Source organism: Macaca thibetana, chromosome 9 (genome assembly GCF_024542745.1).
Source record: "Macaca thibetana thibetana isolate TM-01 chromosome 9, ASM2454274v1, whole genome shotgun sequence".
NCBI classification, from domain to species: Eukaryota; Metazoa; Chordata; class Mammalia; order Primates; family Cercopithecidae; genus Macaca; species Macaca thibetana.
Genome location: NC_065586.1, coordinates 129298711 through 129319731, shown reverse-complemented (window position 1 = coordinate 129319731; position 21021 = coordinate 129298711). Strand labels below are relative to the sequence as shown.

Here is a 21021-nt window from a genome sequence, read left to right as displayed (position 1 = left end):
CGGCTCTCCAAGCGACCGCACCACCTGTGTGCAAACTGACTTCATTCGGCACGTTGTGGACGGAAAGGACGCACAGCACACCGTTTCATGCACTTTTTGTAAGATCCACAGAGCCCGTCGATTCTCACTGAAGGCTTTCGTTGATTTTTACTGACATTCATCTGCGGTCCACCGCAATACACAGGTGCTTCTGACATGAGTGTTGGTTGATGCTTTCATTCATTTCAGTAAATGAGATGGAAGTGAAACAGGACAGACCCATGCTGGAATTCAGGGCACTGCTCTGAGCGACGTCTTTGCTGAATCAGATGATCGTGGTGGATATTGGAAGACCATGTCCTCCATCTTTTGGGCTATCCGCAATGGAGTGTCTGCAGACATGACACACTTTTAAGTTTAATCACATTATCCACGTGCTCTCCATCACTTCAGTTAAGTCCAGAGTCAACAGAACAAGACATTTGTAGCGTTGGCTGCTTTCCCTGGTGTAAGTACTCCCACGTGGCTGACTTCCGGCTACCAACACAGTGCCCTTGAGTGTGGAGCTGGGAAGAGGAAGCTCCCCTTTATAAAGTTCCCACCATCCAGGCACAGCGGATGCAGACAGCCCCATGAGAACAGTAACAGCCAACTAGAGTCAGATAAGTAGGAAATTACCCATTTTGAGCACTTGCTACACCTAAAAAATTAATGTTTTATTTTGCAATAACTGTCGATTGACATAGTTTTAAGAAATAATATAGAGAGAGCTCATGTACTTTGTACCCAGTTTCCTCAACAGTGGCAGCTTGCAAAACTATAGTCCAATATCTTAGCCAGCACATCGCCATTGGCACAAAAATCTTGGTACACCATCTGTTGCATTTTCATTTTCACTCCGTTCTATATGTTTTTAAAATTTCCTTGAAACTTCTTCTTTGACACATAAGAGTATTTAGAATGTGTTGTTTCGTTTCCAAGTGTTTGGAAAATTTCCCTTTTATTTTTGTTACTGTGGTCAGACAACATATTTGTATGACTTAAATTCTTTTAAATGTGTTGAGGTTTGCGTTATGGCCCAGGATTTGGTCTAGCTTGATGTAGAGTCAGTGGGCAGCTAAGAAGAATGTGGATTCTGCTGTTGTTGGGTGGAGTGTCCTTTAAATGTTGACCCAACCCTGTTGATTGCTGGTGGTGTTCAGTTCCTTCATATTTTTACTGGTTTACAGTCTGACTGTTCTATCAAGTGTTGAGAGAGGGAAACTGAAATCTCTAACCATAATTGTGGATTAATCTGTTTCTCCATTAATTCCATCAGTTTTGCTTCACATATTCTGCAGCTCTGTTATGTGGCGCATATACGTTTAGGATTGCTATGTCTTCTTGGTGGATTGACCCTTTATTGTTATAGAAAGTCCCTCTTTGTCTCTGGCAATTTTCTTTGCTCTGAAGTATACTTTACCCGATATTAATGCAGTCACTTCTGCTTTCTTTTTATCATTTTCATAATGTATCTTTTCTAACTCTTTTAACTTGAAACCTACTTACATTGTTTTATTTGAAGTGAGTTTCTGGTAGACAGTACATGGTTAGGTCATGTTTCTAAACATTACTCTGTCAATCTTCTTCCTTTCTTCTTCTCCTCCTCCTCCTTCCTTCTCCTTTTTCCTTCTTCTTGCTCTTCTTCCTCCCTTCTCTTTTTCTTCCTTCTTCCTCCTTTATTTTTTTAAGAGACAGGGTCTCACTCTTGTTGCCCTGGCTGGATTGCAATGGCTCTATCTGGGCTCACTGCAGCCTCTGCCTCCCAGGTTCCAGTGATTCTCCTGCCTCAGCCTCCAAGTAGCTGGGATTATTACAGGCACCCACCACCATGCCCAGCTAATTTTTGTATTTTTAGTAGAGATGGGGTTTCACCATCTTGGCCAGGTTGGTCTCAAATTCCTGACCTCAGGTGATCCATCTGCCTTGGCCTCCCAAAGTGTTGGGATTACAGGCCTGAGCCACTGCGTCCAAGCCTGTTTCCTTAATTTCTGAAGGATATATTTTCTGGAAATAGGTTTCTGGGTTGAAAGTTCTTTCAGCACTTAAAAAAATGCTATGCACTTCCTCTACAATTACTGATGAGAAATCTGATCATTTGAGCTGTTTCCCCCCATATGTATATATGTAAGCTGCTGTTTCTCTCTTCTTGTTTTTTACTTTTATTGTTTTGGAGAGGGGAGGGTTAGTATTCAGAGGTTTGACTATGATATGTCCTGGTGTGGATTTCTTTGCATTGATCACGTTTGGGATTTTCTCACCTTTGTAAATCTGTAGCTTTATGAGTCTTGCCATAATTCGGAAGTTTTTAGTCATTATTTCTTTGAGTACTTTTTATGCCCCACCCTCCTTCTCTTCTCTTTCCAGGATTTTGATGACATGGATATTAGATCTTTTGTTATAGTCCCACAAGCTTCTCAGTCTCTGTTAGTTTTTTTTTGTCTATTTTCTCTTTGTTGTCCAAACTGTATAATTTCTATTGTTCTGTCTCCATTTCACCAATTCTTTCCTCTGCCCTCTCTATTCTGCTTTTAAGCCCATTCGTTGAGTTTTTTAAAAAATCAGCTCTAAAATTTCCATTAGCTTTTTCTTTTTATTTTCTATTTCTTTGTTGAAACTTTCTATTTCTTTGCTGAGACTTTTTCACTTGTTTCAAGCATGTTTGCAATTGCCCAACGAAGCATTTTTATGATGGTTGCTTTAAAAATTTTAAAGTCATTTTTAACATTTCTGTCATCTCCAGGTTGGTATCTATTGGTTGTCTTTTTTCATTCAGTTTGACATCTTCCTGATTCTTGGTATCATGAGTCCTTTCCCCATTGCTTGATTTTGTCAGCTCTGTCAAAGATCAGATGGTTGTAGGTGTGCAGCCTTATTTCTGGGCTCTCTGTTCTCTTCCATTGGTCTATGTGTCTGTTTTTCTACCAGTGCCATGCTGTTTGCGTTACTGTTGCCTTGTAGTATAGTTTGAAGTTGGGTAACGTTATGCCTCTGGCTTTGTTCTTTTCACTTAAAATTGCTTTGGCTATTTCAGCTCTTTTTTGGTTCCATATGAATTTTAGAATAGTTTCCTCTAATTCTGTGAAAAATGACATTGGTAGTTTGATAGCAATAGCATTGACTCTACGGATTGCTTTGGGCAGTGTAGCCGCTTTACCAACACTGATCCTGCCCATCTGTGAGCATGGGATGCGTTTCCACTTGCTTGTGCAGTCTCCGATTCCTTTCAGCCATGTTTTCCAGTTGTCCTTGCAGGGTAGGCTGCAGGGAAGGAAGGTCCTGGCTCCTGCTCACTTTCTCTGAGGCCACCTGGGGCCAGGGCAGGCACTGGGCACTTCTCTGCAGTCTCACAAGGATGAGTCCAGGCTCCAGGCTCGGCCCTTGCTGGGCGGGGACACAGTGCTCCCGTGGGGTTTGGCTGGTGCACAGCAGGGAGTATAAGCGCATCCTGGTTCTCCCTGGTCCTCTGATTACAGACCCAGGCTTTTTTTGGGGCATTTATTTTATTACTTATTTTTTTGAGACTGAGTCTCGCTCTGTCACTCAGGCTGGAGTGCAGTGGCATCATCTTTGCTCACTGCAACCTCTGCCTCCTGGGTTCAAGCGATTTTCCTGCTTCAGCCTCCCAAGTAGCTGGGATTATAGGCACACACCAACACCCCTGGATAATTTTATTTTTAGTAGAGGTGTGGTTTCACCATGTTGGCCAGGGTGTCTTGAACTCCTAACGTCAGGTGATCCGCCTGTCTTGGCCTCCCAGAGTGCTGGAATTACAGGCGTGAGCCACCACACCCGGGCCTGTTGGAGTATTTGTTTTTTTTTTTTTGAGACAGGGTCTTGCTCTGTCATCCAGGCTGGAGTGTAGTAGCATGATCTTAGCTCACTGCAACCTCCTGGGTTCAAACAATCCTCCCACCTCAGCCTCCTGAGTAGTTGGGATTACAGGCATGCGCCACCACACCTGGCTGGGATTACAGGCATGCGCCACCACACCTGGCTGGGATTACAGGCATGCGCCACCACACCTGGCTGGGATTACAGGCATGTGCCACCACACCTGGCTAATTTTTGTATTTTTAGTAGAGATGGGGTTTCGCCATGTTGCCCAGGCTGGTCTCAAACTCCTGGACTAAAGTGATCTGCCTGCCTTGGCCTCCCAAATTGCTGGAATTACAGGCATGAGTCACCGTGTCTGGCCTGTTGGGGCTTAAATTCTTTTTTATTACTCAAAAAAGCTTCATTTTTTTCTTTAGTTTTCTGACTCTGTGCTTGTGCCTCAACACTTTCCCAGCGATTTTTGTTCCTTGAAGAAGAAAGATGCTGGATCCTACAGGAACACACACCCAGAGCCACTGCAGCCTCATGGACGTGATTTTTGTTTAAGAAATCTCGTAAGAGCTTCAGGTCTCACAGCACCAACCCCCTGAGGTCGGCCTGGGCCACCTGCAGATTGTGGCACTTTCCCAGCCTTCTTGGTGTAAAGGTGAACCATCTACTGCTGGGGTTCACGACAGCCTCTTTTCATTACAGACTAGATTGCAGGAAAGCCTTCAATGGTTTGGCAAATGGTGGACCATTCCGAGTTCCTCTAGACAACATCCCCAGAAGATGAAAAAGCACAGCTTTTAGTGTGTGTGTGCCCACTGGTTTTTCCCAGTCGCTGGCTTCTTTACATCCAAGTCTCAATATATGAGGCAGAAAGAAAATCCAGGGCACTCACGGCTGCCTTGTTCCTTGGTCCAGAGGCCCCTTGCCAGCTGCCTTCTCCTCCTGCAGGTGGCCTGGTGCTTGTTTTTTGCACAGTGTGCAGGGTGCTTAGTGCAGGGTGGTTATTGCAAGGTGCTTACTGCAGGGTGTTTGTTTAGTGCAGGGTGCTTAGTGCAGGGTGCTTATTGCAGGGTGCTTAGTGCAGGGTGTTTAGTGTAGGGTGTTTCGTGCAGGGTGCTTAGTGCAGGGTGCTTAGTGCAGGGTGTTTAGTGTAGGGTGTTTATTGTAGGGTGTTTAGTGCAGGGTGCTTAGTGCAGGGTGCTTAGTGCAGGGTATTTGTTTAGTGCAGGGTGCTTAGCGCAGGGTGTTTAGTGCAGGGTGCTTAGTGCAGGGTGTTTGTTTAGTGCAGGGTGTTTAGTGCAGGGTGCTTAGTGCAGGGTGTTTAGTGCAGGGTGCTTAGTGCAGGGTGTTTAGTGCAGGGTGCTTAGTGCAGGGTGTTTAGTGTAGGGTGTTTAGTGCAGAATGCTTAGTGTAGGATACTTAGTGCTCCTCCTTGGTGGGAGGAGCAGGGAAGTACACATTTCTATCCTTCCTGAGTGGAAGTTCTACCTTGATTTTGAATGTAATTTATTTAATTGTATTTAAATTTGTATAATTTAAATTTTAATAATGCTTTTGTTTCACAGGCACTTTATGCACATCCCCGGATGTTGAGCCCTCGGTTCTCGTGAGCTCTAGGGCACATGACTAGTGCTGTCCATGCCGAGCCCGGTCCTAGTGCGCCGGCCAGAGCCACGGCCCTGCTGGCAGATACTGCCTGTGGCCGCCTGGCCAGGAAGGGCTGCCCTGACTCCCTTGAGTCCTGACGAGGGGCTGCTGGACAGATGGGGGACGTGGCACCCCCGAGGGCTGGGGGCAGGGCTGGGGAAGGGTGAGGAGGCCCCAGGTACCTTTTCAGTTACCAGCCTCTCCTCTGCCAGCTCAGGAGCCAGAAAGAACGAGTCATAGGAACCTAAGAGAGAAACCCCGGCTGAGCTTTCCTCACCCCTGGTGAGCCGGTGCTGGGCTCGGCCTGAGGGGGACCCCACACACTCACCGTTGGCAGGGGGTGGCTGGAAGAGCACAGCCCCGTCCTCAGCAACCAGCACGGAGTCCAGACACAGGTAGGCTGTGACAGAGCTTGGGTCAGGGCAGGCATGCGTGCGGCCCTGCACTTGGGGTTGGCTAGGGGGAAGGAGCTGCAGAGCCTCGGTCAGGCTGTGCAGACCCCCAGCCTCCCCATGGCACGGGCACGCACCTGCCAGTGCACGCACACGGCCTGCCCCCAGCCCCTGGGGTCCTTGGAGCTGCCTCCTCCTGGCCCTCCCCGTGGGTAGCACTGTCCCAGCCCACACAGTGGCTGCAGCAGCACAACTGCAGCTGAAAGGGAGCTGGGCAGCAGGGAGAACACGGGCAACAGCTCCTCAGCCGAAGCCCCTGCATCGCAGTTCCTGTCCCGGGTCAGGGCCCACGGGGCAGCCATGGGCCCACAGTGGACGGACACTGGAGCCAGGTATGTCTGCCACGGCCTCTCCCCCAGCTCTGGGCCCACGGTGGACGGACACTGGAGCCATGGCCCCATGGCCTCTCCCCAGCTCTGGGCCCACGGTGGACGGACACTGGAGCCGGGTGTGTCTCCCATGGCCTCTCCCCCAGCTCTGGGCCCACAGTGGACGGACACTGGAGCCAGGTATGTCTCCCATGGCCTCTCCCCCAGCTCTGGGCCCACGGTGGACGGACACTGGAGCCGGGTGTGTCTCCCACGGCCTCTCCCCCAGCTCTGGGCCCACGGTGGACGGACACTGGAGCCAGGTGTGTCTCCCACGGCCTCTCCCCCAGCTCTGGGCCCACGGTGGACGGACACTGGAGCCGGGTGTGTCTCCCACGGCCTCTCCCCCAGCTCTGGGGTGGACCCAGCGGTGGTCTCCCATGGACACTGGAGGACACGGAGCCGGGTGTGTCTCCCATGGCCTCTTCCCCAGCTCTGGGCCCACGGTGGACGGACACTGGAGCCGGGTGTGTCTCCCATGGCCTGTCCCCCAGCCCTCGTAGACGCTGCCCTCGTCACCCTCAGGGTGTTTTTACGTCACAGACGCACCATCCGCCTGCCCTGCTGTCTGGCAGGGCTGGGCTCTGACGGGGCAGGACCAGTACAATGCTGAAGATTCCCTCCCCACTCCAAAGCCAACTGCTGCCTCCCTGGGGACAACGTCACTGTGTTGAGAATGTGTGGGCCATGGCAAGGTCCCCGTTCCTCTTTGGGACAGGGTCACCGGTTTCAAGGCCCGCCTTGCAGGCATCTGTCCCCACACCTCCCTTGGTGCTGCAACCCAGCAGGCACCTCCACGGTGCTCCAGACGGGAGCCGCCTGCTCCGTTCACCAGAGACACCGTCCTGGCTGCCCCTGGGTCCCTTGGCTCAGGTGGGGGCCAAGTACGCATGGGACGATGGGGGAACGGGATGGCGGGGGGACAGGATGGAGGGGTGATGGGACGGTGGGGGGATGGAACGGCGGGGGGACGGAACGGCGGGGGGACAGGACGGAGGGGGGATGGGACGGTGGGGGGACAGGATGGAGGGGCGATGGGACGGCGAGGGGATGCGTCACCTGGGTGCTCGGGGTGCATCTGTAGTGCGCGGAGGCAGGCCAGGCACAGGGCCCACAGCTCGTACTCCCGGAAGGGCCGGCCCAGCTGGGACAGGAGGTCCTGCAGGGACACCCACTGTGGACAGGAGAGTGGTGAGGTCAGTGTGGACACCGCTTGCCGGGGCCCGCTGCCTGCAGAGACATGTCCGGGGAACAGGCCAGGGCAAGGCCCACTCCGCTCCACACCTGACAGAAGGGCTGGGGAGGTCCCAGGTCAAACCCAGCATGTGGGGGGCGTGGGGAGACTGGAGCCCTTGGCCCTGTGGATGGAAACGTCCCATGGTGCAGCCACTGCAGACCACAGTGCTGCCGTTCCTCAAAAAGCTCAACATACACCTCCCAGGTAACAGCAGTTCCACGTGGCCACATTCCCCGAGGAACTGAGGGCAGGGCTCAGGCATATGTGCACGCCCATGTTCGCAGCAGCACGGCTCGAAACAGCCAATGCGGGGAGCACCCAGGCATCCACGGACGGATGCAGGGGCAGTGTGGACGGCGCTTGGCCTCGGGACGGGGAGCGTTCTCACGCAGGCTGCCCCGGGGAGGAACTGTGCAGACAGTGGGCTCAGTGAAGAGACCAGACACAAAGCACCGTCCATCCCACCCCCACGAGGTCCCTTGGACGGATCTCATGGAGGTGGAGGGCGGGCTGGGTGCAGGGGCCGGGCTGGGGGGTTGGGGTTTCGTGTGGGCTGGTGGGGACAGCTGTGCAACAGCGTGAACACACCCGGTGCCGCTGAGCCGGGCTCTTGCAGAGGGTGAAAGTGGTGGCTTTTGTTGGGTGCATTTTCTCACGCACACACACACCCTGACACCGGGCATGCGTTCAGCCTGGGAGGCCGCTCTCCACTCCAAGGCCCCATGGACAGCTGGGACCAAAGTCCACCCTCCGACAGGTGGCTCAGCCACCCCGTGCCTCCGTGTGCCCTTCTGGAAGGTAAGCTGTTGTGTGTGGGACGGCGTGCTGCCAGGGAGAGCAGTGGGAGGGTGGTAGAGGGTAACGGGGCACACGTGCTCAGGACATGCAGAAAAGCCCGAGCTACAGAATGGCCTGCTCTTGTCCTTCAGGTCAACAAGGCCTGGTGGGACAGGTGGCTTGAGGGCATCCCCATTCCCAGGCCGGGCGCTGCCTGGCAGACGGACTTGCGTGCGGGCCACTGGCTTCAGGTGTCCTTGCCCTGAGTTGCTCACGGGGACACAGCTGGGGGTGGCTCACCAAGGAGCCAAGGAGGGCAATGCCCTTGGCCAGGCCTTGGCCCAAGTGTCTTCAGCTGGACAGAGGGGCCAACAGGCCAGGCCCCCCAGAACACTGGCTCCAGTAGCATCCTCCATCCTCATGAACAGCAGCTGACCAGGGGCAGCACTGGGCTGGGGAGGCCCCATCCTGCACAGATGCCACGTCCGGGCAGCTGCTTCAGATCCCAGTGTCCCTGTGGAGGCTGCGGAGGTGGCCCAGCACCAACACCACCAAGCCCCACAGATGAGCAAGCTCAGCCCACAGCTTTGGTTTCTAACTTTTAAAACCATCGGAACAGGAAGACGAGGAAGGCTGTGAGCGTCAGGACTGGGGAGACAGCCCCTGACATGACGTCCTGGAGCCGGGGCTGCTGGCCTTGCTTCCCGGAAGAAAATTAACCGTCGAGACCGCCGTGCAGGGCTGTGCGAGGAGCCTGGGCCAGGCTGAGGAGGCGGCTGCCTTCTGGGTCATCCTGAGGCAAATGTCCACCCGAGAGGCCATGCCTGGGTGACAGCATCCCCAGCCACAGCCACAGCTTCCTTCAGAAATGGGGCAGCTCAACAAAAATGTCTTAATTATGGAGCGAGGGTGAAGGTTAATTCCCTGCGTTAAAGCGTTTGTGGCTGTGGAGAGGCTGAGCCCGGACTCACTGACCACTGACCCTGCGGCCACACACAAGACCCGGCCAGACCCGGCCAGACCCGGCCACCCACCTGCTCTGTGGCTGCACTTTCCGGCTGCCTGGCTCCTTCCGGAATTCTCTCATCGTCCCCGGGAGTCTGGGCTTCACTGCTAGCATCTCGAGGGTGTGCAGGGCAGGCTGGGGGTCCGGCCTCTGCTGGCCCCGGACTCGGGTGTGAAGTCTCGGGCCGTCCTGGACTGCCGGGCGCCCCAGGGCCCCTGTCCGCGCTGCGGCCTGCACAGGGAACCCCTCCCAGCTGGTGTTCCAGCTCCTGCTCCGGCCACAGCCTGCATTTGGGCTGAGCCTGGAAGCTAGAAAGGCCATTTTTCCTGTCCAGAAAGGCCTTCCTGGGGTCCGGAGGGAATAATTCCGATGTGGGCAGCTGGCTTTTCCCGCGGGTCAGCGGCAGGCAGGGGCTGGCCTCGGGGCTGTCGGACGGCAGCCTGGGAAATGTCTGCACCTTCCGCAGGCGGCTCCTCCTGAGGGCGTCTCTGTCCGGGTCCCCGAGAGTGCGCTCGGCATCCAGGACGAGGCTGGCCAGCTCCTCCCGGCTGTGGCTCTCGCCATTTCTCACCGGGGTGGACAGCAGAGCCTTGGTTGGGGAGGTTCTGGGGCCCCGGCTGGGCTCAGACACTGGGCCTTTGGGGGCTGGCAGAACCTCCGGGTCAGCGCTGGGGTCCCCAGGTGGCCTCCTGGGCCCAGCGTTTCCTGGGACAGGCCTCTCCCGCCAGCTGCTCTCGCTGACATCTGGGCACAAGCAAGACGTGGTCACAGCTGGGTGCCCTCCTGCCCCTCTCCTCCCACCTCTCCCCTCGCCTCCCCTCCCCTCCCCCATCACAGACCCCAGCGCAGGTTCTCACCACCGCTGGACACCCCTCCTCTCCCCTCCCCTCCCCCATCACAGACCCCAGCGCAGGCTCTCACGGCTGCTGGGCGCCCCTCCCCTCCCCTCCCCTCCTCTCCCCTCCCCTCCCCTCCTCTCCCTCCCCTCCTCTCCCCTCCCCTCCTCCCCCCCCCCCCCCCCTCCCCTCCCCTCCCCTCCCCTCCCCTCCCCTCCCTCTCTCCCCCCCCCCATCACAGACCCCAGCGCAGGCTCTCACAGCTGCTGGGCGCCCCTCCCCTCCCCCCTCCCCTCCCCCCCTCTCCCCCCCCCCCCCCCCTCCCCCCCCCCCCCCCCCCCCCCCCTCCTCCCCCCCCCCCCCCCCCCTCCCCTCCCCCTCCCCTCCCCTCCTCTCCCCTCCCCCCCTCCCCCCTCCCCTCCCCTCCCCTCTCCCCTCCCCTCCCCTCCCTCCCCTCCCCCATCACAGACCCAGCGCAGGCTCTCACGGCTGCTGGGCGCCCCTCCCCTCCCCTCCCCTCCTCTCCCCTCCCCCATCACAGACCCCAGCGCAGGCTCTCACGGCTGCTGAGCGCCCCTCCCCTCCCCTCCTCCCCTCCCCTCCTCCCCCTCCCCTCCCCTCCCCTCCCCTCCCCTCCCCTCCTCTCCCCTCCCCTCCCCTCCCCTCCCCCCCTGCCCTCCCCTCCTCTCCCCTCCCCTCCCCCTCTCCTCTCCCCCTCCCCCGATCACAGACCCCAGTGCAGGCTCTCACCGCTGCTGGGCACCCCTCCCCTCCCCCCCCCCCCCCCCCCCTCCTCTCCCCCCCCCCCTCTCCCCCCCCCCTCCCCTCCTCTCCCCCCCCTCCCCCCCCCCATCACAGACCCCAGCGCAGGCTCTCACGGCTGCTGAGCGCCCCTCCCCTCCCCTCCCCTCCTCTCCCCTCCCCTCCTCTCCCCCCCTCCCCCCTCCCCTCCCCCCCCTCCCCTCCCCCATCACAGACCCCAGCGCAAGCTCTCACCACCGCTGGACCACCACTAGGCACTCCTCCCCTCCCTCCCCCATCACAGACCCCAGTGCAGGCTCTCACAGCTGCTGGGCGCCCCTCCCCTCCCCTCCCCTGACCACAGACCCCAGCGCAGGCTCTCACAGGAGGAGGCTCCCGCCTTCCTCACCTGCCCCACTCATCACATCATCCTGGCTAACTAGAGGCTGGGGCTGCCTCTCCCCAGGCCAGGTGGGGCTTCCTGCTGGGGCTTCCTGCGGGATCCGGGGACTGTCTAATTATCTCACCCAAAGGCACGTCGTTTTCCACGAGGATTACACACGTGAGTCCCCACAGGAAGAACCTGATGTGGCTACAGCCGTCAGTGGCCGCCTCCCACACACGGCATCGCTCTCTCTCTGCTGTGCGTCTCTGTTCTGCCTACTCCACGCTGCACAAACTGCCTGCTCCACACTGCGCCCCTCCCGCAGCAGCACAAACCCTGAGCTGCCTCCCGCAGCAGCACAAACCCTGAGCTGCAAACGTGCTCACTCGGCAGGGAGGGCCCTGCTGGCCACCGTGAGGCTCCTCGGGACTGTGCCCCTGGCCACCCGCCTGAGGCCCCCCAGACACGGCCTCTGTTCAAAGGTGGCCTGAGAGACGCCAGAATCCGCGTGAGCCACGAACACCCCAAATGCTGCGGCTGCAGCTCTGTAACGCACCTGCCTGGCACCCGTGGTGGGGGCAGGTGAAAATCAGCTGTGAAACATCAACGCGTCCGTTTATGTAAATGCCCATGAGACTAACACCCATGTGCCCGGCACCAATGCCACGGACTTCTGAAGCTGACCCAGAGTCACCTCTGCCTGCATGGGTGCCTGCAAGGCTGGCACAATCAATACACATGAGAGTGTGGAAACGGGTGTGTGCACAGGACCAGCATGTTCGCGTGTTTGACCACGTGTGAGACAGTGGACGTGGTAGGCATGACAGCGGGCATGTAATGTGTGCATTCTGGTGTGGGCGTGTGCAATGTGAACAGGCATGTCTGAATTTGCATGTGTGTGACTGTGAGCAAGTGTGAACATGTGTGTACGGGGCACATGTGATCTATTTGAACGCTTGTGTGTGGCTGTGTGAGTACACGAGTGCATGTGATCTGTATGAATGCATGAGTGGGTGTGTGCGTGTGTGCATGGGTGTGTATGCAGTGTGTGTGTGTATGGGTGTGTATAGCGTGTGTGTGTGCATGGGTGTGTGTGCAGTATGTGTGTGTGCAGCATGTGTCTGTATGCAGGGGTATATGCAGCGTGTGTGTGCATGGGTGTGTGTGCAGTGTGTCTGTGTGTGTAGTGTGTCTGTGCATGGGTGTGTGCATGGATGTGTGTGGCATATGTGTGTGCATGGATGTGTGCATGTGTGTGTGCATGCGTGTGCAGCATGTGCACGTGTGTATACATGGTACACAGGTATATGTGGACACACAAGGATGCATGTGTGTGGGTTCAAGAGCTCACCCTGCAGTGCTCCGAAGGACTCGATGGAGAGGACCCTCCTCCCCACGGCAGAGAGGCTCCGGCACACGCGGCAGGAGGACGTGAGCTGCAGCTTCTCTTCACACAGCGCAATGATGCTCTGGGGACGTGAGTGCCTCAGACAGGAAGGCTCGGAGGAGGGGCCATCTCCCGTGGCCACCCACCCGACAGGGCCGGATCATTTGAAGGTGACCTGGGGACAGTCCCCACAGCCTGCCTGCGCCTGTCTCGCCCATTTTCTAGTATGAAAAGGCAGCACATCCGGGTTGCAGAAAACCAGGAGCCTTGTCACAAGCAAGACCTTTCATATCAAAAATGGACAATAAAAAACCAAGTCCTCCTTTAAGCAAAATGCCATTGGACTGTGGTCACGGAACCCAGGGGAGGCTGCTGGGCGTGTGTGGGGTGAGCACACGGTGTCTGGGCCTGTGAGGTCAGGGTCACAACCTGGGCGGCCCAGGGCAGCCTCGCTTACCTCGAGGTCCGGCCGGTCCCTGGGGTCCTCTGCCTGCATCCGGCTCAGCAGCGCCTCGAGGTCTTGGCTCAGCCTGAGTTCCAGTGTGGGCTCTGCTACGTACTCGAGGGCGGCCTTCAGTGTGGCCCCCAGGGAGTAGATGTGCGCCTGTGGGCATGAAGGGCCATCAGCTCGGGGTCTGTGCGTGTGTGCCACCCCGACCGCGGCCACTGCTTTTCCGGGCCAGGAGCTCGAGTTTCAGGCATCGTGGAGATTCCCCTGAGGGGAAGCAGCACCTGCACCCATGCCACCCATGCTCTTGCCGCTGGCGCCCACGCCACCCATGTCCACGCTGCCCACGCCCTCGCCACTTGTACCCACACCACCCACACCACTTGCACTCATGTCACCCACGCCCTTGCCACCTGTGCCCACACTGCCCATGGCCTCGCCACCCATGCCCACGTCACCCACACCCACACCACCTGCACCCATGCCACTCGCACCCATGCCACCCACACATTTGGGCCTGGTCTGTGCTGGCTCATGGCCCCACCCCTCTGGGCTTCCTGCCCACAGTAGCCTTGAGGGGCACAGACTCCTCCGGCTGCTGCGTCTCTCAAGGGTGGAGCCTTTCAGTGTTTAGGTCGAAAACTTCAAAACTTCAAAAACTGGATTTCAGTAGAAGCAAAGATGGGTTTTTCTTTTTGTTTGAAAGTCTGAGTTTTCCTCCCTTGCCTAAGAACGTGGGCTCTGCACAAGGTCCGCCCTGGACACAGCCGCACCGCAGGCCTGGATGCTTCTTCCCAGGACGGCTGCGTGTGGGGCTTCACCTTCCCCACAAGCAGCAGCAAAACCCAGGGCGGCTCAGGAACCTGCCCAGGGCCACGTCGCAGGTCACACAGGTCACGTGTGGAGCGGGGGACTGGCCCAGGGCCACGTCGCAGGTCACACAGCTCACGTGTGGAGCGGGGGCCTGACCCAGGGTCACGTCGCAGGTCACACAGCTCACGTGTGGAGCGGGGGACTGGCCCAGGGCCACGTCGCAGGTCACACAGCTCACGTGTGGAGCGGGGGCCTGACCCAGGGTCACGTCGCAGGTCACACAGCTCACGTGTGGAGCTGGGACCCGACCCAGGGCCTGCTCTGCCCCCACACCTGTGCTCCCCTCCCGAGGGGAGTCTGGGGTCCCCAAGTGTCCCTCAGTGTCCACTCTAGTCCTGGCTGGCCGAGTGGACACACAACCGTGTCCTGGGCTGGCCGAGTGGACATGCACCCGCGTCCTGGGCTGGCCGACTGGACACACACCCGCGTCCTGGGCTGGCCAAGTGGACACACACCCGTGTCCTGGGCTGGCCGACTGGACACACACCCGCGTCCTGGGCTGGCCGAGTGGACACACACCCGCGTCCTGGGCTGGCCGAGTGGACACGCACCCGCGTCCTGGGCTGGCCGAGTGGACACGCACCCGCATCCTGGGCTGGCCGACTGGACACGTACCCGTGTCCTGGGCTGGCTGAGTGGACAGGCACCTGTGTCCTGGGCTGGCTGAGTGGACATGCACCCGTGTCCTGGGCTGCCCTGGCCCCAGGCGTCTCCCTGGGTGGTCTCGAGATGTCGTCACAGAACCCTGAGACCTGCCTCTCCATTCCGTCGTGAGGTCCAGGGTGACCAGGGAGCGTCCAGTCTTCACAGAAAGCCCTGCATCCCGGGGCCCCAGGCCAGCTGGTCATCCTGGCCGACTCCCCCTCTCTGCCAGGGTCTGTCTCAGGGTCAGGCTGCAGGGACCCAGCCAGATCCCAGGGCCCCTGACTCCACCTGAGCCCAGCTCCAACCACCATCACCAAGTTCATCCAATTCTGCCTCAAACTCCTTTTTCTCCTGAGATGTCTTATTTGAGCAAGACAGAAAGTGTCACAAAGAAACCAGGAGCACGCAGCACCCCACACTTTCTTCTCTGGGGCATGAACGGCACCTCGCAGACAGCTCCACTTCCACAGTCTGGGGGGGGGGTGTGTGTGTGTGTGTTGTGGACGGTCCTGGGGCTTCCCAGTCTAGACATGGGCACACATGCAGACACATACGTGCACACTCAGCACACACAGGCAGCTGGACACGCATCTCTTCTCTCTCCCGAGCTGCACTCTGCCCTGCATCCTGGCTTTTTCACGGCATGAATCTCCTTCCAGGTCAGGAACCCAGACTGACCTTCTCTGCCCCATGCCTGGCCCTGCCTCCCCGCAGGCCGGTTTCTGCTTCTCCTCTACTCTCTCCCTCCTGCGCCCTGCCTGGTGCCCTGGGGCAGCCCACCTGGCACACCAGCCAGGCCCCCGGCCATTGGCCATCCCCACAGACTTCCTGCTGTGCACGTGCTTCTGGTAGGGGACCTGGCACCTCCCCGTCCCCTCACGGCTCGCCTGGCACTGGCCACAACCACCACCTCTGCCTTTGCACCTTGGGCCAGGAGCCCCAATGGCTGCTCCGCTGCCAACTCCTGGGGTCTCCTGTGCCATCCTGGGGGGACCTGCCACACTCTCGTGCCCGGGCTGGGCTCCGCCTCCCTGGTGGACCTGTGACATGCGTGTTTGGGCACACAGGGTCCATCCCCTCCGCTCTGATGCCGCTGTGGGTGCTTCTCATGTTCTGTTGTCATGACCGACGCTTCGGTGGGGGCCCCGTGTGGCGTCGGTGGGGGCCCCGTGTGACGTTGGTGCAGCCACGTCAGGTGTGCGAAGCCTCAATTCCAGGAAGGGGGACGCTGGGTCCCAGGTCACATCCACTTACAATTCTGACAGCTGTGACAAACCCTCCTGATAAATGACTGACCGGTTTACTCAGCAGCCGCAGCTGAAGCACCAGTCTCCGCAGCTTTGCCAATCTGTTAGGGGAAACTCACTCGCCGAGTTAATTTGCATTTTTGTAATTATGAATGAGACCAAGCATCTGTTCGTATCGACTCGCAGTTTTAATTTTTCCCTCTAAATCCCCATGCAAGGACTGTGCTTTCTCCGCTGAGGTGGGGCTTCCGGGTGGCTGTGCACATCAGGGCTCGCCTCAGCCTGGTCGCCGTGTCTGTTGCCGGCTTCTGACGTTGTTTATGCGTCTTCTCGCATCCCAGAGCTCTGCGCTCTAACGTGTGGAATCCAACCTGTTTGTGTTCGGCAGCTTTGTAGGAGGATGTTCTCCACCCCGAGGCGACAGGGTCAGCTTTCCTTTGTTTCTGCTAATATTTTTATAATTTTAAAATATCCAGACCTAATCCGTTTGCAGCCTCACTCTCTGGGGTGTGAACTTGGAGAGCACCCTCCGGCTGGCACCGTGAGGAAGGACCCCTCCTGCCCCGAGACGCTGTCCTTGCAGCCGCGGAGCCTCAGACCTCCGGGTCTCTGCATGGCCGCAGGAGAGTGGCCCCTCGGAGCCCAGAGGACGCAGTCGGCCCTCAAGGTGCAGAGCCGTACGGGGCCCGCCTTGCATCGCTGCAGGGAGCTCAGCATTTCTGCCTTCTGGAAGCTTCTGGCCTGAAGGGCGGTGCGCCCTGAAGGAGGGAAACACAGCTGTGTACCGCCGGCGGGGTCAGGAGATGGCGACACACAGAGGAACAGATTCCTGTGGGAAACTGTGCTGGAATCAGAAGCTGCAGTATTTGACGAAGCCGCCAGCTTTCTGTGGGAAGACTGCCGGAATCTGAGAAACCGCAGTATTTGAGCTGCTGGCTAAGAGCAGCTGTTTGAGTGAGTTCCCTGGGGGTTGTGTTGTCAGGGAAGGCCCCTTTCAGGAAACAAGGACATCAGAGGCCCCAGGGCAGCGGGATAAGGCTGGACCGCGGGCAGGCGTCTAGCAGAGGAAGGGAGGGTGGGGCCTGCTCTCCAGGCCTGTGGGCCAGAGAACCTGGAGGCTGTCCTGGGAGCACCAAGTGGCCCTGCCTGGCTGGGCTTGGCCGTCAGTGGAGGGGAACAGGCCAGAGGGAGGCTGATCAGGCATGAAATGATCACACCTCGGGCCACAGGGCGACGGGGAGCCGGGTCGAGGAGGTGGACGTTGCAGCTTCCTGCTCCAGGCCTCAGTGTGGTCTGAGCCTGTAGCTCCCACGGCGCCTGCACTCATGATGGGCATCCCCATGGCTCTCGCCTCAAGTGGGGACAGGGCCTGGCCACCCGCGGGAAGTGGACGCAAAACCCCCCTCGAGATGCGATTCCTGAGCAAATGCGCTCAAGCCAAACGGGCTTCGGTTCAGCACTGGTTAAAGTTTTTCTCCAAATTGAAAAGGCCCCTCTCTAGCGGGTAGGAAGTAGGTTCCACTCTCCCGAGTCTCACTTCAGGAAACCCCTCCTCTGCTCTGCCGGAGATCCCTGGATCAGGGTCTGGGTCAGCCTGGGAGGCTCTTCGTGGCCCTGGGAAGCACTTCCGGTGGACCTGAGGTGACCGGTTCAGAGAAGTGCTGGCTGCAGCACTCAGCGCGGTGGGCCCGTCGCAGCCCGGGCCTCAGGAGGGCACCATGAACACGCACCGGGGGCTCCAAGGGCCGCCTGGGCCCAGACAGGGCCTCGCTGGCCAGGGCTCTGCAGACAAATGGCTGAGCAGATTTGGGACAGGAACCCCACAGAAGGGGCTGGAGCACCCTGCCACACCAGGAAGTGGGTCGGAGCCCAGCAGAGCTGGGTGCCAAGGACCGGGGTGCCTTCTGAGCTTCAGTTGGCATCAGCAGAATGGACCAAATCCCATCAAAGACGTGTGAATCTTAAATTCATAAAATCATAAAACCAAGCTCACTGGTTAGCGCTGGAGGACGCTGGATGCACTCGCTGCTTTGAAAACGGATGGATGAAGAGAAGGAGTCGAGCCTGCCACCTCCCTGTCCGCAGGGACCGTCTGCTGCGGCTGCCTGGTGTCAGTGAGGGTGGCTCTCCTGACAGTGGGAGCCCTGCTCACAAACTGAGGCAAGGACTACCGTGGCGGCTCCAAGGATTCATGGCGGCCACTGATGGCTGTCGGGGAGCAGAGGCCACACGCCCCTGATGGGCCCTGGTAGGAACCTGAGTCCGACAGCCCCTGACTACCCTGGACTTGGCCTCACAGACAAACCAGGTTTTCTTCAACAAAAACCATAAGGAAGAGAGTCGGGGGTGTGGGGTCATAAGAAACTCAGGAGGCACGAAGGCAGCCAGGTGTGTGGATCCCACTCAGATCCCGCAGGGAAATGGCTGGAAGAGCAAGATTTGGGCGGCAGAGGGGGGACCCGAACCCTCAGTCCACACCCACCCAGGCTGGGAGTGGCTGTGAATATTTCCAAGTGTGGCCGAGGCTTTGTGGTTACATGTTAAGAGGGGCCTGATCTTTTAGAGGTAAATCTGAGCCCAGTCAGTTGTGGGTCATTTCTGAGGCTGGGTGGAAAGTCTATTCCTTGAAACTTGCTGTAGTTTCGCTAATGCAGCTTCGCGTGTGCTGTTCTTATTCTCTCTTTTCTGTATGTTTAAAACATTTCATCGCGAACATTAAAAAATAAAAAGTACCACCCACCGAAAGCCTTGTTCTCACCCAAAGACTGAGAATCAATCCAGCGCTGCAGACACGCACCATGCTACACACGTGTGCCCGTGACACATAACACACTACATGCATGCATGCATGCACACATCACATACATGCACACACCACACTGCACACACATGCATCCTACACACACACCATGATACACTCTTGTGCCCGTGACACATAACAGACTACATGCATGCACACACATACCACATACATACACACACCACACTGCACACACATGCACACACACCACACTGCACACACATGCATGCTACACACACTGTGATACACTCCTGTGCACATGACATGTAACACACTACATGCATGCACGCATACCACATTGCACACACATGCACACTACACACACACCATGCTACACATGTGTGCCTGTGACACATACCACATGCATGCACACACCACATACATGCACACACCACACTGCACACACGTGTGCTACACACACTCCATGCTACACACATGTGCCTATGACACATAACACACTACATGCATGCATGCACACACTATACCACAAATATGCACACACTGTAGTTCACACACAGGCATACTACACACACCACACAACACACATGTATGCACACTATGCAACACTCATGGCCACAACACACACCATACTACATGCACAGACACACCATATTACACACATCTGCCCATGACACACACCACACCACATGCATGTACACACCATGCAACACATGTGCTCATGACACACACTACGTGCATGCACACACATTACACACATGTGCCCATGATACACACCATACCACATGCATGTACACATCATGCAACATACGTGCTCATGACACACACCACACTATGTGCATGCACACACATTACACACATGTGCCCATGATACATACCATACTACATGCATGCACACACAGCATACATGTACAAGATGCATACCACAGTACATACATGCACACCATCATACACACATGTGCATGAAACACACCACACAGCATACTGCATACATGTGTGCACAACCCACTCACAGACATAGCATGCCACGCATGTGCACATGAGCACGACACACCACACTACATGCATGCACATACTATACTACATACATGCACACAGACGCCACACCACATACATGTGCACACAAACACTATATCATATTGCATGCATATGCACACAACTTGCACACACACACTGTACCACATACACATGCACATGACACACACTACACTGTATACATGTGCACAGAGACACAGACTCACAATTGGACATGGACGTGGATATATTCTCTGCCAGGCAGCAGCTGCATGGGTCCCCAGCAGAAGAGGGTGAGCAGAGGTTGGCACACAGCTGGGTGATCTACTGTGGGCTGGGTCAGCTGTCACGCAGGGCAGCAGGGAATGTAGACTCAGATGGCAGAGGCTGCATCTGAATTCTGGCCCTGCCATGGCCTGGCCAGGCCAGCTAAGGCACGTCTGCACATTTCTGAGCTGGGCTCAGCTTGATTGTGGACAGTGTTCCTTCCGAGTGGGCAGCAGCATTCTTGTCTGTGGCCAATGGCTTGAGCAGAATAACCCCAGATGGTATCTCCCTCAGCCTGGACACAGGGGTGCTGAGTAGCACCAAGCACAGCCCAGATCTCCAGGGGATCTAATACCTGAAGACCCAGAGAACATTTAGCAACACTACATCAAGTTTCAAGGAACAGGAGCAGGGCCAGCCTCTGTGGGCTACGGGTCAGGGAGGATTCCATGAAGGAGATGTGAGTGAAGCTATGAGAAGACAAGAGAGGACACTCCAGGACAAAGGAGCAACCTGGGCAAAGATGTGGAGGCAAAAGTGTGGACCAGAGGTTTGCAAAACTGGCTGAGCATCCAGATAGCCAGGGCCCACTGCACGTATGCCTACCAGGCACTGCACACACAGAGGGCAGGAGACCAGCAACAACCACTCCTGAGATCATGCTCTCAACAGTGATTCTCTCAGCCTTGAGAATAGAACTTAGCTCCATAGCACACGGAAAGCCAGGGTATTCATTCCTTCCCTCCATTCCCCTTTGTTTCCATCCAGGCACCTGGAATCCATCCGTCCACCCTCTATCCACTTATCCATTCATATGTGTGCCCATTCCCCATCCCCCATCCATCCATCCGCTTATCTATCCATCCACCCATCTAACTATATATCCACCCATCTATCAACCCATCCTCCACACATCCACCCACCCATCATCCATCCACAAATCTACCCATCCATCCTCCTGTTCATCCACTTACCAATCCATGTATCTACCCATCCACCCATCCATCCATCATCCCATCCATTCACCCATCCATCCATCCATCCATCCATCCATCCATCCATCCATCCACCCAGCCATCCATCCATC

General features: G+C 57.0%; 1 protein-coding gene across 1 annotated transcript in view; it reads right to left on the bottom strand.

Annotated features, from left to right (window-relative positions):
- Nucleotides 1-21021, bottom strand: part of KNDC1 (kinase non-catalytic C-lobe domain containing 1) — a 65144-nt gene that overhangs the window by 27495 nt on the left and 16628 nt on the right. The window contains exons 4-9 of the mRNA XM_050805554.1: nt 13140-13286; nt 12647-12764; nt 9362-10077; nt 7373-7487; nt 5822-5893; nt 5676-5737 (exon numbers count right to left, since the gene is read on the bottom strand). Of these exons, the coding sequence (XP_050661511.1) occupies nt 5676-5737; nt 5822-5893; nt 7373-7487; nt 9362-10077; nt 12647-12764; nt 13140-13286 (1230 nt within the window). The remainder of the gene's footprint in view (nt 1-5675; nt 5738-5821; nt 5894-7372; nt 7488-9361; nt 10078-12646; nt 12765-13139; nt 13287-21021) is intronic.